Source organism: Pezoporus wallicus, unplaced genomic scaffold (genome assembly GCF_028554395.1).
Source record: "Pezoporus wallicus isolate ANWC-B61680 ecotype Strahan unplaced genomic scaffold, APGP_CSIRO_Pwel_v1 contig_3847, whole genome shotgun sequence".
In the NCBI taxonomy this organism is placed as follows: Eukaryota; Metazoa; Chordata; class Aves; order Psittaciformes; family Psittacidae; genus Pezoporus; species Pezoporus wallicus.
In genome coordinates, this window is record NW_026639842.1 from 4,206,101 (window position 1) to 4,223,923 (window position 17,823).

The 17,823-nt window shown below is 41.9% G+C and overlaps 1 protein-coding gene across 1 annotated transcript in view; it reads right to left on the minus strand.

The window, feature by feature from the left end:
• Positions 1-15,644, minus strand: part of DPP6 (dipeptidyl peptidase like 6) — a 564,650-nt gene extending 549,006 nt beyond the window's left edge. The window contains exon 1 of the mRNA XM_057416431.1: positions 15,419-15,644. Within this exon, the coding sequence (XP_057272414.1) occupies positions 15,419-15,478 (60 nt within the window). The 5' untranslated portion in view covers positions 15,479-15,644. The remainder of the gene's footprint in view (positions 1-15,418) is intronic.
• Positions 15,645-17,823: the final 2,179 nt, after the last annotated feature.

Sequence of the window (17,823 nt, forward strand, 5' to 3'; positions counted from 1 at the left end):
CACTTGGCAGAAGCCAAGTGAAGGATTTATGTCTTTTCACATATCATGAGCATGCCATGCAGAAAGCCATCAGATGAGATCAGATGAAACAGGAGATCCCAGAAAAAAAAAACACCCTTTGCAGGACTGCAACCTTACAAATAATAAATAATTCAGAATATTCTGTATATATCCCATAGGATTTCTGGGCATTAGTGCTCTTTACCAGTGTGATGTTGCAATATTTCACAATATGCAGTAAGAACAGGGAGACAATTCATCATTTTTAGCGTGAAGAGTCCATAGAAAATTTAGTAATGGAGCAAAACATTGATAAAGTCCCAAACCCTAGATTATATGTACTGTCTTGCAGAGAATTAAGCACTTCAAAATAGGATTTTGCCATTTTACTGCACAGGGACTTGTGAAAACTGGCCTGAAACCTCCAGAAACTGCTCAGCAGCAGCCCGCAGGGAAAAGCTAAAAAATGGGATGTCTTGAATTCTGCACCCTTCCATCCCTTGGGGCCAAGAGGAGACTCCCACCATCTCCAGATTCACACTGCCCAGTCTTGCCCTGGACACGTCAGCATTTTTTTCCCTACAGACTCAGGGAAAGATGATGCCTTTCTTTTAAAGCAATTCTGGGAGAATTTGGAAGCAATAATGGGAGAAACAAAATCTGATTTGTGTTTGTGGCATGCTTTTAACCTCCTCTCCAGTTCAATACCTCAGTAAATTAGGTGGATATTTAGACACACACCTCTCCCCCCCACCCCCCTTTTTTTTTTCTTTTAATCTCAATCCTATCCAACCTGTTAATCAAGTAAAGAGGAGGGTCACAAAAGTAAAATTATCAGAGAGATGAATACATCTATGAAGACAGGCTGAGAGAGCTGAGGTTGTTCAGCCTGGAGAAGGCTCCAGGGAGACCTTTAGAATAGCCTTCCAGTACCTAAGGAGCACATATAAGAAAGATGGAGACAAGTTTTTTAGCAGGGTCTGTTGCAATAGTACAAGGAGTAATGATTTAGACTAAAAGATGATAGATTCAGACTAGACATAAGGAAGAAATTTTTTATAATGAGGGTGATGAAGCACTGGCACAGGTTGCCCAGAGAGGCAGATGGTAGACACACCATACTTGGAAACATTCAGAGTCAAGCTGGACTGTATCTGAGCAACCTGATCTAGTTGAAGATGTCCCTGTTTATTTCAGGGGGCGTTGGACTAGGTAAACTTTAAAGGTCCCTTCCATCCCAAACTATTCTGTGATTCTATGGTCATAGAGCTTTGAGGACTGGTGAAGTCATGTAACTCATTGGTGATGCACCTCAGTTATCTTCAGAGTTAGTGGCAGTGAAGCTGATGGCACTTTTGGACTTTTACCTTGCAAAATTTCACCTCAATAACGCTGTTAAGCATCCTCCCATTATCACATATGGTCCTCAACTCTGACTACACAAAATTAATATTTACAAATGCAATCCATTTATTTGATTTAATTTGTAAATAATTCAAAGGCCAAATTTAAATTTACCCAAAACCATGGTCTGTTTCATTTTCACAAAACTGTTTCTACTTTTGATAGCTAAAAGATGGAAGCAAGGGGCTGCCCATGAAACATTCCTGATGGCTGTGGACACTCCTAAGTCAAAATCATCAGGGAGCAGTTTTAAAGAGCTAGAGCATTTGAAGTGTTTAGATGTGTAAGCCTACTGAAATTAATGCAAGATAGGAACCTACATTTCTAGAGTACATAGGCCATCAGCAATGGCCAGTGGTCTCCAAGGATGCCCCTAGACCACCTATGTGCAAACACCTTCCTTCTGCCAGCCAGAGGAAAAATAACTGAGTGGTTGGTTTATTGGCAGACCACAGTGAAGCCTGGGCCCTTATCTTTTGCTCTTCCACAGACTGCCCAGAGGAACCTGGGAAACTTAAGTGAGCTTCAAAATTACATGGCCTGTGTTTCAGGAAAGCACCTGTGGAATGCTCAAAACAGAAAGAAAGAACCAAAAACCATAAAAACGCTACAAAGAGCTCACAAATACCACTATATTTCATGTTTCAATACTTAAGTGACTAAATGTCTCTCAAAATCCGGTCCTTGCTGTCCTTATTTCTCAGTTGCACTGACTGTAAAACTGCACTAATCTAATGTAATCCAATCCAGTCTAACAGCAATCAGTAGTTATCTAAGAAAATCTCATTAGAGGTTTTGAGGAGCTGAAACACTACAGCAATGGAGTCCACAGAAATATCCTAGCTGATGAGTGCATCTTCCTTCACCCCTATTCTCCTCTCTCTGAGGCTAATGACTCTAAAATACAGCTTACTAAATTCTGGCAGAGTTTTGAAAATAACTTTCTAATGTGTCCACATTTTCCCCTTGAAGTTGATGATTTCCCCATTGAATTTTAAGTCATTCTGTCATTTAGCCATGGAGTTATTTCTATATAGAAAAATAGATCTTCTTTAAAAAGCACAACTACATAAAAAACCCCGCCAAACTCTAAATGTATAAGCCAAAGCTACTTACCAGAAAAAGAGACTAAAACCATGTATGTTTCCCAAAATAGAGCCTTCAAAAAATCTGCTTATCTCAAAGTTCTAAATAATTTAGATTCAATTTCCTAAATATGAAAGAACCAGGGTAGGATGCTAAGACTGTTTCTATAACAAGAGCTGTTAGCAATACTGACACAGCTGATTTTTCTTTACCATCAGCCACATGCTGGATAAAGTCTACTGAGACTATGACAACAGGACTAAGAGAAATGTCACCATGTCAGCATTAAACCCATGTTAAGGGAGTGTAAATGAGCCTTGGCCTTATTTTGAACACTGAAGTAAATACCTCGTCATTAGTTTTTAGAACAGTAAGGGGAGAGGAATCTGCTGTGGCAAAAATAATATGGTATCAGCAGAAAGCAGTGTATTTTTCAACACAAGATCTCATTATTGATTAAATTTATTTAGAGCAACATTTACGAAATAAGGCACAGCCTGAAGTGGTAGCTGACCAGCTAATGTTTGCACTGTGCCTTAAAGGGCTCCCAAAGGACCTTGCAGTCAAAGACACCAACACTGATATCATGCTCACAATTACAGGCAAAGTATGATTTAACCTTGCCTGCTTTATCTCCATTTGTCTGCTGCTCAGCACAGAGATTCATAAATCTTCTACACACTGATACCAGCATTTTTGCAACCCTTCTTCACCCATTTCAAAAGGATTGGCTTGGCTGGGCTAACCTTTAAAAAAAAAAATAAAAAGGAAAAAGGTATCTTTCAATTCATGTAAGAATCCCTTTTCTCTTGGTCCAGACAACAGGCTGCCTCTCGAAGGATTCATCAAGATTGAAATGCAGACATCAACCTAAGTCTGCTGCCACAATTACCCTGATCAGAATAACCCATGCTCTTCTGAAACCTGAATTTTAAGAAAATAATATCAGTCATTTTTCCCCAAGCTCTCATTGCTGTGCCTTGCATTATTAAAGATAAATCAATCTCAGGTATGCTGGCTACACCCTAGTATTCAGCCATCTGTCCTGACCTATAAGAAATGTCCTGGCTCTTGGGAAATGGCAGGCAAGAATTTAATACCGTAATTCTTCCCAGCTTTTCTTACCCTCACTGACAACTAGTAACACAGTAGACAAGGCTGACACTACAAGAGGGATGTGAGATTAGGATGCTTACATTTAGGTGCTTATACAAGTGCCAGGTGTCTAAACTCCCACAGCGACCTAACACGGAGCTTCATCACTCTCTAGACTCTACACCATTGACTACAACGTGAGCTTAGGTATTGTCCATCCAATTCCACTGCCTGAATAAAGACACCCATCATCATTTGAGATGTGCTGGCACTACCAAGATGTGATGGCAGACACAATCCAAGTCCCATGGGAAATCCATATTACTGTGGAACAGGAGCAGACAGGACACCTGGCATATTTCACACAGTACTAATGCTGAAAAATTCTGCCCCTAGGTTACATGTGAGAAGAAATTAGATGCCTAAATATCAGTGCTTTTAAGTTTAATCCTTAAACTGAGTCCTATCTTTCAAGGATCACTTTACACTGATTACCCAGCTAGCTCAGAGAAAGAGTTTTAATCTGAGAACTCAAGTCAACACCTCCGCATCATTTTGATGGTATTTTTACACCTCTGCAGCAACGCTGGCTATGAACTTGAGCTTTTTTTTTCTTTTCTTTTTTGTTGTATTAAATTAAATTGGAAACCTTGGAAAGTAAATGAAATTTCATGCTAGGAATGCTGCTACAGTGGTGCTTAGGAGCGCTATTACAGCACTCAAGCATGTAGGCAAAACGTGAAGACTCTTTCACATTTATACATCAGAAAGAAGGGCCTTTTTAGTGATACTCCAGTAGACCCTTCCCACTCATCAGAACAATCCCTTTTTCACCAAATACTACCACTTGGACTATGCAGTGCTGACAAGATCATGCATACTGGTTTTCAAACAGCTCATGGGACAGTAGATACCTATCCTCTAACACAAAGTAAACATACACCTTTGCCTTGATAACAGTTACATTTTATCATCTTATTTTAGTTTTGGGGTGCATCTGTGTGCTTCAGTCTCTGCAAAGAACAGAACATTCTATTCCTACAAAAAGAACGTCTATTCCTCCATTGGATGCAGTCATTGTTCATAGCAACTTAACTAAGACAGTAATGCTGCTTCGAAGTCTAGGAACAAGAGTGGTAGGACCACATTGCAACTTCCTAGCTTTCTCCTAACTCTTTTCAATTGCTATTTCCAAAGCATGAGAATACAGAAGTGACAGCTTAATTCTATTGAATAATTTTTTTTTTTTTTCTTCTGGATGATCTTCATATCAAAATCAAAATCTAACAAATGCTTACAAGGAAGTAAGAGAGGAGCTTTTAAGAAAGAATAAGTCATTTGTGGTGATTCCTCTACAAACTAAAATTTAAAGTGCTGGAGGCCTCATTTTCATACAAACACTAAAATTTTAAGCACCAGGAACCATAGCTCTTCATTACTGGGTTCTTCAATGAACTTTATGCTTTACACTGAAAAAGCTTAAGAGGTAATTTTTTCCATCAGCACACAAGAGATTTAAGTATGTTCCTTCTGATGACATCACTGGAAGTTTGAAGTGGACATCCCTCCCATGCTTAAAACAAAACCAAAATAATCTCCCTCTCTTTTAGCTAGTCCATATAGGCTGCCAATCACACTTTCTCTGGTGAAAAATACATGCTGTAAAATATAAAGAAGCTACATCAGGAAAGTACCTGAGGAAGGATAACCACTGGAGGTCACTCAGAATATTTTGCTGTCAAAGACTGTTTTAACTGAGGTATTTTTATCATAATACTGTGATAGTGCACAGCATTGATTACTTTCCATTAAAGTCATAAAAAAGCACTGAAGTTCCCTACTGTTCTAAAAAGAAAAGTGGATAAAAAGAGGGGAAAAAAAACCCCTAACACACACTTGAATTAGTACCATAAATAGAGTTTGAGGGTCCATAAACAATTTCTTTCTTCCCTTCATCCTTGGCTAGTATGTCCGTTATGAAAATACATGGCTAGAAATTCTATGTGCAGTTTCTGAGTGGCAACTTAAAATACCGTTGCAAAAGCCCATACTGCAGCAGCTAAGAGCCTTCACCACAGTTTTAGTGGCTTGTGTGAAGCCTCAATCTGAATCAGTTCCTTTGGTGTCCCAGAGTTGGATAAACCAGCAAGGCAGTGTATGTTTTTATGCTATAAATGCCCTCTATGGTCAACAATTCACACAGAATAACAAAAATCACAAGCAATTTTCCCCTACTACTTAAAGTAAGGGAGAACCAACTGGTTTTATTCACCAGAAGTAAATTAACTTCTTTGTAAAGTGAAATATTCAGTTCCCAGTAAGCGCAGAGCAGGTGTAGGAAGGAGGCAGGAATGAACACTAAATGAGGGAATGAAAGACACAGGCAAGGTGCAGCTATGCTCTGTAATACAGTTGCAGCCTTAGGGAATTTTAGCAATATCAAGATAACTCAAGTGACTAAAGTTGGAACAAATCAAAAAATATGGAGGTACAGAGCATGCAGAGAGCAGCAGGGACTGGGAAACTGAAGGATCGTCCTGACCTGCTGCAGAAGAGATCTATAACTATAAAGAGTTGCTAAACTTGGAGTAAGCGACTGAAAAGCTTTGGTGGCCTCTGCTGGCAGATTAATTGTGCTATGGGTGGTCAGACAAGAGGACTGGCAGCAAGGCAACACAGCGTATCAAGAGAAACATATTACACTGCATGCTTCCATTGGGCCCCAGGTGCAACCCTGATTCATGTTAAGTAGCGTAAAAGAAACCCCATGACAATCAGTGGGATCACACACAGAAATCAATGCTAAGCAGCAAGAATATAAAGGTAAGAATAAAATCCTTAGTTTGAGGAATGACTATAAACCAATGAACAAATTTAAAACGTAAGTTCTTTGATGTAGGAAGCAGTAATATGCTCTCTGGCTGGAAAGCCTCTTGTTCAATCGAATCCCAATATGCAACTAGAGTTCCCATGGAGTGCTTCAATAGAAATAACACTTATGTGAGTCCCTGCTGCTGGTCCTTTCCTAGACTTGTTACTTATGAAAGACTATCTGATCTTCCACTTAGGAGAACAGAGTTCAAGCAGTGGCAAAGGCTCTCTGTGAGGTCATTATCCAGCAAATCTGACCTGAATAAAAAACTGCACTAAAAATCTGCAAACACTAGGATGTTCGGATGCTATGGCAAAGTCCAAGAAAAGTCAAAAGCCTAGAAGCATAAATTAATATACCAAGAAAAGAAAAAGGCATATGGTGTACCTGCTGCCTTGAGCAGCAATAAATTACCAGCAGCACACATCTGACTGCATAATTTCAGCCCCTTCCTAGTATTCCAATTCTAGATGCCATCTGCAAATAAGCAAGCAAGTTAACTTCAAAATGTTCATGTCCTGCCCCTTTTCAATCTGCCAGAAGAACTGAGAGTAGGCTAGTACCTGCCACCTTTGCCACCCCAAACCTCTCACTGAGGTCAAGCCTTGGCTTTGCTGCAGTGTGTTTCATTCTCCCTACTAGAAATCACCACACCTATGATTCCTGTACACACGCTCCTTTTAAACTATTCAAGGTTTTATAATTTTAACAATATTCCTTTCAAGTGAGCTCAAACACTGACAAGCTCCCCTCTTCTCCACCTGCTCTGTGCTTGTAACACAACCTTCACCTTTGGGAATACTTCCCTTCAAGGTCATCTTCTGCAGCAAGGCTTGTGGGTCAAGGTTTAAGGACTGTGCAACCTCCTCTCTCTATGTCCCTCCAAAATCTCCTTTTCTTCATTACAAAGGAGGATATGTTATTAATGACACTAAAGTCTGCCAAAAATCTCAGATTTTAAGCACAGTAACAAAAGGCCAACAGTAAGGATAAGAAACCCACTTAGTGGGTTATCAAGTTGTTATCGTCCACCAAATTGTTCATGCAAGGAAGTGCTCATCCTTATTTTTACCAAGAGAAAAAACTGAAGCATGGGCAGAATATCTGTCCCAGTCTCGGTGAAGCACAACTACCACTGACTGCTGCGAGTTCCCATTAGATCCTCAAGACCATGCTTATGCTGGGAGGTTAAAAGCAGGTTGAAGAACATTTTCTTGATGGCAGCATTGTCTGGCACTGAAAGACAATGTGACAGTGTGAAAATGTAAAGCCTAAACCACTTGGTCAGTATCCCAGTGTAACTCAGGGCTTAAGCCAGGAACTGGAACATTCCCCTTGAGTGCTAGCGCAAGTCTTTTAGCTAAACTTTATTTCTGGCCACATCATGAAATGCAAATCAACTCTACCTATACCTAGGTTAATGTGTGGAAAAGCAGTGCTAACTGATAGGAAAACTATTTCATTTACAAAAAAAAAAAAACCAAAAAAACAAAACAACACAACCAAAACCAAACAACAAACAAAAAAAGGATAATTAAAAAATCCCAGCATGTCATTCTGTTCATTTTGTTTTAAAAGCAGCATAAAAACCTCCAGCCTAATGTAAAGATCATAAACATCAAACCCTTTCCAGACCAGGCATGGGAAAACTGCATGAAAATAAAGGCGTTAAATGAATGAAAGCAAATGTCTTTTCTATGTTAACAGTGTTAATATAGAAATAAGCCAAATGCATTCTAGTGAATAAAAAATTGAGTCTGAATTTAATCCCTTTCTTTTTCTTCTTTTCTACAGCCTAGTCCTTTGTACTCCCATTGATATCATGGCCTCAAGTGATCCTCACAACATTCACAGCATGATATTATATCTATCTTATTGGGAAACAAAATGATAAAATAAATCTATTATTTGACTTAAGCGTTAAAGTGTTTAAATGGCTAAGCTGATTTGATTATCAGCCCATTGGTCTTAGTATTATAAATTAACCACACAATTTTGACAGAGCTTCCAGCTATCTAATGCCTGAAAACATGATTTTGTTTAAGCACTTATTGTGCTACGGTTTTTTATTTTTATTTCTTGAAATATCAATTAATTGGTTCTGGTCAATAAAAAAATGTATATAAAAAGGTTTACGGTGGAATGACATTCGCACTCACACATTTGCTGTGTCCTACACCAGTTAAAAAGCCATTGCAGTCTCCAGTTACAGTGCTCAGAGCTCCGGCTGCACTTTTAAAGCACCAACTGTTAGTTAATTTTGTCAGCATAAACACCCAATAAAATTTTATGGTGTGTTTGGCTCTCATTAAAGATGAAAAACAGCAGGAAGAGCAGCACCCACAAATAAACACAGACCAGGACGGCTCTGGCATCACCAATACCCAGAGCTCATTTTGATTTGGGGCTCATGGCTCCCCATGCTGGAGGGCAGAAATATGGAGAATGAAATCCCACACACCACTGGAAACCCACTGGGCTCTGCACAGCCCTACCATAACACTCCTAGCAAACATTTGCTGGGGGAAGAATGGTCCTTCTCCAACCCCTCCCTCATGCACCCCCTAAAACCTTAAAATAACACCTGTTCTAGGCTAAGCATACAGTTGCTGGTGTGTAATTGCACAAAGGTACAAAGCCCACAGCTACTTTTGCTCCCTTTCACCCCAAATACCCTACACAAGACGCTCCATCAACACCAGGACTAGAAGAGCCTGCTCCTCCCCAGGCTGCATCTTGCAGTCAGATTCCCTCCAGTCACGGAAAGCATGACCCCTACGAGGAGGGTTTCTGATCACTCAGGGCATTTGTAAAGTCACCCTGGCCATTTCCTTTTGTGTTCGCATCCTTCAAAGGGGCATTTGAGCTTTCCACTGAAATCTGTAGTCCTGAACCTGCCACCAGCCCTCCTTGCAAAATTTCTTGTTAATGGGAACTTTACAAGACAGCTGACACTCAGTCCCAAGAAGCACTCGGGGAAACGTGTCTGGAATTAACTGACAAAACCCATCAGGTTTACAGGTCGAATTACAGAGAAAGCAGAGTTCACGGTCTGAAATAATACACGGTCTGGTCAAGACCTTGCTCCTTCAGCTGTTACTCTTGAAATCCTTAAGGCTGTGTTACTTCAGGTATTAGAAATTTCTAAAATATACTTTCCATTTACATCAACTGAAGCAAAACTCCTCTCACTAATTCACCACCTGTACCAGATAACGTCAAATGGAAATTTAGAATTTACAAGACAGAGAATGTGATAAGAATTAATTTCAAACACTTCCCCATAAGTTCCCTGGCATTTTTCCGTGATTTAGACTTGTTCTTGTACAGAACCTTGTTCTGTAAGGATCCAAACTAACACCCGATTTAGAGTGGACAGAGGACGCAAGTCTACAGTTTGCTCCTCCTTTGCCCACAGCTTTCTCCTGTTGACATCTACAGTGGGCAAGAGGCAACATGCTTTATAGAGAGGGATATGCTGGTGGGATGTCAGGAGCACATGCTGATGAGCCAGCAGGCTTTTAAATGGACAATGGCTGTTACCTTCATTTTCCATGGCCAACATGCTCAGCTTCAGACTATCGTCTCTACCTAGCCTGCAGCTTTCACAGAATTTAAGATCATTATTATTATGTTAAGCTTGGCAGATTTGCTGGTTTACACTCAGCACCTTACTTCACTGCCTACCCCTTCTCCCGGCTTTTTGCTTAAACCATCAGCAGTCTGAAGGCAAATCCATGTTTATATGGGGCTACAGCATCCAGCAGGATTGGGCCTCGATATCGGCTGGGACTCCCCTGCAGTGCTGTATTGGCCTACTCTGAAAGGTTCATGTTTTGAGATGGCAGAGTAATTTCCAAGGGACTGCCCTCTAAGCAAGACTGGATTTTGAAGATAGCTGAGTGATAATGTTTCAAAGCCCTGCCAGCTACATCAAGTCCTACTTTAATACTTACTAAGTGTGGAAGTCAACCTTGCATTCCCACTAGTGTATTAAAATTCAAAAATATACTGCTTAGCTGTGCCTATACATGGCAACTTATCACACACAGTAAAATAAAATGTGTGAGTAAAACCGGACTCATTCCTGCTTCAGCAGTAATACAGAGGAGCTACGACAGCATCCTTATCTTCATTTTCTGCATCCAAGAGTGCTAGAAATTCTGTGGCTCTATTACTGCCATAACTTTAGAAGTATTGAATCTCGCTACAATTAAACCAACATAAATAAGTAGTAATTCAACTGAAACTAGTGCAATTCACACGAGTGGAATAGTTCATGTAAAAGAGAAGAAAATTAGATTCATCCAGTGTGGTTGCACTAATTTCTTATTAATTGCTGAAAGAATAAGCTAGTATAAAAAAAAAACCACCTTTCTCATACCTTCTTAAAAGGACATTACTGACCTGTTGACCATGGCTATACAAACACTGCACTGTCCCTTTAGATCAGGGCAACTCCCTGCAAAGGTTCGTTTCTGTAGGAACACCCCACATGAGCAATTTGCTTTTACAGGTTAATTTTGTTCTTTCCAGAACAATGAGAGAGCAACCAAGGGTGCAATCAAAACTCGATTTCCAGTTCAGCTTAATTGAGTGTACTTTACTTTAACAAATACTTCAAATTACTTCGTTGAGTTGTTTTCACACCCACTTTCTTACATACCAATACTGCTAATTAGTACAATTGTCTCTCCTTTAAAAGGAAAAAAAAAAAACCACAACCCCCAACACAACAAGCTGTCCAAATGATTTGCTGTTATCCTTGAGCATTCATTATCGTTGATTAAAAATCAGGTTACAGTTATTCAAACAGATGTCCTAACCTCAACACTTTGATTCAACAAGTTTTTTTAATGCTTACACACTTAAAGACGAGAGAGGAAGGGTGGTTGCTTAGAGTCTGTTATAGCCCAAAACATGTCCTGTAAAACACAGGAATCCATGATGGAAATGCACACCATTTGTTCAGGTTTAACTCAGTATTGTTTTATTTTACCATACAGCCTGATTTACTCTCATCATTCCTGTTGAGCCAGGAAAACACTTGTCTCCTACTCACCCATCAGGATCAGGACTGGGAGCAGGTTAAAGCCTAAAAAATATTTAAATGTCTAATAAAACATCAGTGCAATTTAGGTAATAAAATGACTGCATTGCCTTCAAAACACACACAAGCTATTCAGGTACTCATCAGTGAGGCACTACCAGAACATATAGGCATATGCCAAAGGACTTGTACTGACATCTCACAGCACAATGGGTCTCAGGGTTAGGTGACCTGATGCAGAAGACAGACACTGACCATCTTCAAGAGTGAGCTCCACACAAAACCACACATTATAGTCATTCAAAAATGTGGCCAGAGAGAAGTCAAAAGAGATCGAACCAGCTGTAGTCTTGTGCCAACCAGTGTGCACTAATGCGCAGCTGAGGCTGGTGTACAATGCTGGAGGCTCTGACCATTACCCTCCAGACTGTGCATGTCAGCCATTGTTTTGGCTAAATCTGTTTTCATATAAAATAATGAGACTGTGCACCCCACTCTCCCCAGGAGACACTATGGACTTCTGTCTTCCCCACTCCAAAGAACAGCCCTGTGCTCTCCACTGGTCCCTCTCCAAAAGAGAGGTAGGAGGCCTCCTGCTATGGAGCAGCCTGTCTCCTGATAGACATGGCAGTCCCCCAAAGGACAGGAGCTAGTGGGTCTCTGAATCCTCATCACACTTAGGACACCAGATCCACAAATCCTGCTCCATGGGTACCTCCTTGCTCATTGTACCCACACGGAGGATCCCAAATAGAAGTAATTTCTTTCTTTAGGAACACCTCTGATGTTTTCTGTGGATTTTCCTCCCTCAAGATAGATGAAATTGAGAGTTCCAACGTGAAACAAAGCGCTTTCTCACAGCATCTTCCTTGGTCCTAATCTAAGAACACAAGTCACATTTAAAACACAATTTCTGTGCCTTGCATTGGCTGGCATGGGTCTTTGGACTGCTGAATAAAAGCCAAAGCCAGGATTTGCAACGTGCAATGCTGAAAAGCCCAAGTCCCCATATGGAGTTAGCCCTCATTAATTCCTTCAAGGAGTCTGTCAAAATGTTACAGCTCGGAAGTGAACCTCAAATTCTTACACCAGAATCTGAATATTTTTCCAATAATATGCACTTCCTTAATTGGAGCCGAAGCCTGCTCCCAGCCCACACAAGAGAGGTGCTTGGTTTCATACAGACTCTCAGCGGCTGTAGGGCTCACCACCCCAACCACCTGAACACATCAGAAATGTTCCTATGACAAAGCTTTTCATTACAACATTGGGGTGAATCCTCTTGCCTTCCTCCTACAAATTGTCTTAAGAAAGGCAACAGGATTAGTCACAGGCAGGAAAAAAAGAGCATTAGAAGCTGTATGCAACACAAACTGTCTCAAAAATAGTTCTCCAGCTATAAATCACAATCTTGCAATAGCACTCAAGTGGCTTAGAGCTAGATCTTGGTTAAAATCAGATAAAAAGCATTACATAGAAATGTAAAAAAAAAACAACGTTTTAGTGGGCATGTGTTACTAGAGTTTGGAATTACAATCAAGCTATCTACTTAAGGACTTTAATCATATCTCACCTTTAAAGTGTTACCTCCTTTGCTTATCACAACTGTGCAAAGCTGCAAATCTTGCAAAGGAAATTTGAAGTCTAAGTGCCCATTGCCTAGTTAGAGGAAAACTCACAGTGAGGCCAGGAAGAAATGAGTGACCTTGCCTCAGTGAGTTGGCATTGGCAGCTTTTTTGAGTTGACACAATGTGAGGACTTATGTTTGGGGGGGGGGAACCCAACACACACTAACAAGTTTTTGGTTTTTTCATGAGCAATGGAAACAAGTGTTTGATTTACAATGGATTTCTGCCCCGCATTATTTGCACAGTCTACTCCCATTTGCAAATACCCCAGCTGTCACCCATGTCTGCCTCTTTTCCACCATAAACTTTCAGTTCTTCTCTAAGTTCCTGCTATACTCCTCCTTTTCTCCCATTCCCTCAGTCTTTACATAGCTGGTGACAGGCAAAGGACAGCCCGTGATGTTGTTACAGTCACGTGCTGACTGGGTGCCTGGGACAGGGTGAGTAAAGGAGGTATGGGCACATTTCTCCCTGTTTCTTCCTCTGCTCTGATATTAAATAGTCTTTCTCTATTAAGCTACTAATTTCCACAACACTTGTAGAAAGCTGTCATTTTCAACACTTCTGTTTTATGTGCTCTCATTTCTGAACTCTGCAAGGTTTCCTTGCAACTGAATCAGTCAGTCATGCATGGAGCCTTCTTGTGTTTTAATTAAAAACCTGAAACCATTAAGGCAGTCAATCTTCTGACTTGAAAAAAAAAATAAAAAATTATTTCCAATGGAAAAATATGCACATCCTACAGCATTTGAAAATAAGATGAAGATGCCTTCAAGACAAATACAAATGTATCAATTATCATGTGCTAAGAATACACACATTTGAGCCCCAGCTCTTCCTTCTCCGTGAAAGTGTCACGTCAGCAGCTTGATACAATAAATTCTTACTGATATGAAATAACCTTAGCTTTTCTACCAAAAACTCAAAGAGAAACAGAAAGTGCAAGGAAAGGAGGCCCAATGTTGAAATTAGAGAAAATATCCACAGTGAACCTTCAATTTAAGGCCCCTGAACTACACGAAGTGCTTATGCATGTGTTCAACTTCAAATATATGATTAGTCATGGAGCTAAGTAAATAATTTCAGGAGAGTCATCTAATCTGTTTGTGTACCTCCACAGCCCTCATCATGTCACATCTTTTAATACTCACATAGTCTTATGATTAGTGGGTTTAATCCTAAAAAGATCATATGAGAGAAGGAGATATAACTGTATTCACTTTCAGAAGGAGAGGTATGAGAGAAATCTCCGTGCCTAAGAGTTTGTAGAAGGAGGTCTCCTCTGACCAGACATGAAGTACCCAACCACGTGAACAGAGCACCAGTATCTCCAACAACAACACTACATCAAGTGTAGAAGATGGAACAGGAAGCCAGTATTGAGAGATGAAATAAAAAAAGAAGTTAGCACAGCACCATTTCTGGTGAAAGGTAAATTCTGCATTTCTTTAAGGTGCATCCCATTAGCTAATGCAGAATCATGACTCTTTACAAAGTGCTAGCCTGAAAAAGCCATTTGAAATCTTTGGGGTGCAAAAAAAAATATCCACCATAAAATAGAAACATAAACACTGAAAAACACTTCAAAGAGTTGCAGAAGAACAGTGCCATCAGAATTGCCTACAGGAGGGCACATACACCTATAACACTAGTTTATAGTGCAGTGCATCAGTGCTTGCAGAGAAGGACCATGTTCATTACTACCAACAAAAGGTTAATGCACATTTGATCTGGGCCAGGTGCAAGTACCCAATTCATTTCAGTTGAATTCAGCAGAGTGCACAATAAGGTGTTTTATCACAGCTAATTTTTTTAATGCAGGCTATGCAAACACCCCATGGCAAGAAGCAAAAGCAGCAGATAAAGATATACCTGATCCCACTTCACACACCAGCACAAATCCTTACCTTAGAACCATTTTAACCCTCTCTGAAGCAGGAGCGCGAGTTAGGACGGTTCCAGCACTTAGGGCTGTGAGGCTGGAGCACCCTGAGTCCAGGGACTCGGTTGGGCACCCCAGAGCCGCAGCCCGAACACGCTGCCCTGGGCGCGGCGGGGCGCAGTGCCTGCCCGCCCGGAACCAGGGGCTCCCGAGCGCGGTGGGCCACGGAGGGATGCTCAACTTCGCCAAGCGATGGCAGCGCGGGGGTTCCTGCCCGGGCCGGGGGCACGCTCTCAGCCACAGGTTTAGGGTAGAAGCAGTGGAGGGTGCGAGCCAGGCAGCCTCACCTCAAGGCACCCCACCGAGCCGCGCTCCCTCCGCACCCCGCGGCCGGTCTTACCTTGGGCCCCTTGCCGCTGGAGCAGCGGACGTTGTTGGTCACCCCGGCCGTCTGGTTCATGCTGGGGCCGGCGGGCGGGCAGGAAAGTTCGGCTCAGTGCGCGGCACCCCGCGCAGCGTCGTCCGCGCACCCGCGGAGCGGCAGAAGGATGGAGAGAGCGGACCGGTACTGCTCGCTGCGGGACTTTGCCCCTGTCCGCTGGGGTCTGCGCGTTGGCAGCGCTCCCGGCTTCCCGGCTTCAAAACAAAACCCGAAACACCCCCCTGCCTCGCTCTCCCCCGCCCTCCACAGCAGAGGAGAGGCGAGCCTAGTTCTGCCCGCCCCCCGCCCTCCAGGGCCGCCGCGGCAGCGGGGAAGGATGGATGGGATCCGCGCTGCTCCGCGGGACGCACCGCCCCACGCCGCGGTGGCCACAGAGCCCGGCGCGGCCTCGCCCCCGACTCTCCCCGGGGAGCCCTCACTTCTCCAGCGGTATTTTGTTTTAATCTTCCCCAGCGTGGGCCGTGGGAAATCGCGTTAGAACCCGCCCGGGTTTCCCCCAGGGTCGGGTTTGACCCGCTGGTGCTGGGGATCCAGCTGTTTCCAGTGAATTAAGTGCTTGGTTGTGCTTTGATTGACAGATGTTTACTTAGTGCCAAGCTGCAGGATTTGGGTCTTACTTTTTTTCCATAATTCTTCTTCCAGGTGTGCTAGAGTTCAGGGCTTTTTTTGGTTTGTTTTGGTAAAATAAGGGCTGCACAACCGACTCGGCATTGATGGTAAAACTGTGGTCTTTAATTTTTAAGGTTTTGAGGTCATGAGTCATTATCCAGATATTTTCTCCTATCCCTGTTCCACCTCTCCACTTCAGCCCATGAGGCCAGACGCTGTCTCTCTGTTCTTGCAACAAAAACTCTGCGAAATTCAGTTCACAGAGTAGCAAAACCAAGACAAACGGTCCCAAACACTCCCCAAAACGCACAAACAAAACCCGTACAAGCAAACAAAAAAGGCTAAAGATAAAAGACCCACCTTATGCGTGAGTAATAAGGTCTAGATAGCCAAGGCTAAGTGCATCCCCACTTCACCTTGTCAAATTGCTGTTTGTTTAATAGATAGCTTCATGTATGTTTGTCATGTTTCTACAGCATATTTTAAAATTTTAAATAAATAAAGTCCTTCTTGACGTTGATCCTTTTTCGGTGTAAGAAGGACAGAAATGTTCCGGTTGCTCATCATGCACCAGAACCAGCGCTGCTTTGAAGAATCCCAGCTCCTTCATTTCTGAAGAGCACATACCCCATCACATGCTTAAATGGCTGTATCTTCCAGCCCAGTGGCTAAAATGGATTTAGAGAGGAAACTGTGAAGGGAGATAGCAGAAGAAAGCATAATTAAAAGGTAAACTCAGTTAGAGCCCGTGGTCTTCCAGCTCTGGGGCAGGAGAAAGGTCCCAAAACCACAGTGTATTGTCAAACATTCCTCCCTCTCAGTAGGGCACACTGGTTTTCAGAGTAGAGTAGACATAGCAGGACAGGTTTGATAAGAGAAACAGGTCCCTCAGGGTAGAAACCATCTTTTCAGGGTCAGTCCTTCCTCTCCAAGGAGCTCTCATGTTGTAATGACCACAATCTTCTCTCATTGCTTTCCTAAACCAAGGTGTTTAGCTCGCAAATGTTGCCAGTAAGTCCATCTCAGGGATGTGTGTCCCACCAGCCTCTGTGAGTCATGGGTGCTGGCACCCTGGCTGAGCCATCAAGCATGCTCAGCCCCAAATACCACATTAGCACTATTCTCTGGTACAGCCCTCTAATGGCTTTTACTTTTTTGTACAGATTAAGATCTGGAGTTTACAGCTCCGACTGCTGTTCAAGCTTTCGTATCTTCCCAAGCATATGTCTGCTAATAAATCCGACTATAGACTTGGAGCTGCATATCTGATGGGTCCTGGCTGCATTATGCTTTCTCAGTATGGTGTGTTGCACTGAGACATGCAGAAGTCCCTGGAATTATTTGCAATTGTACAAACACACAGAACAATTTTTGAAGAAAAAAAAAACAAAACACAAAAACCCCCAACAAACCAACAACCAAACCCCCCCCAAAAAAAACCAAAACAACAAACCTAACCCACACACTCCCTCCCCCCCCAAAAAAAAAGAAATCAGAAACCCAAGCCCATAAAGGCAAACAAAGCTGCCCAAAGATATTTTAAATCCATGGTAAACCCTTGGCCACTACATGGAGCAGGTGTAAAAAATCTGTATTCTGTTGCACTTTTAAAAGCAAATTCTTCATGGAAAAAAAAAAAAATGGGTGGGGGTAAGAATAAAATATATTCTTGCCTACATTCTTCCTCACACAACAAATTTTGCATTACACAGATGGATCATGGGACTGTTACCCCATGCTGTTTTATCACAGTT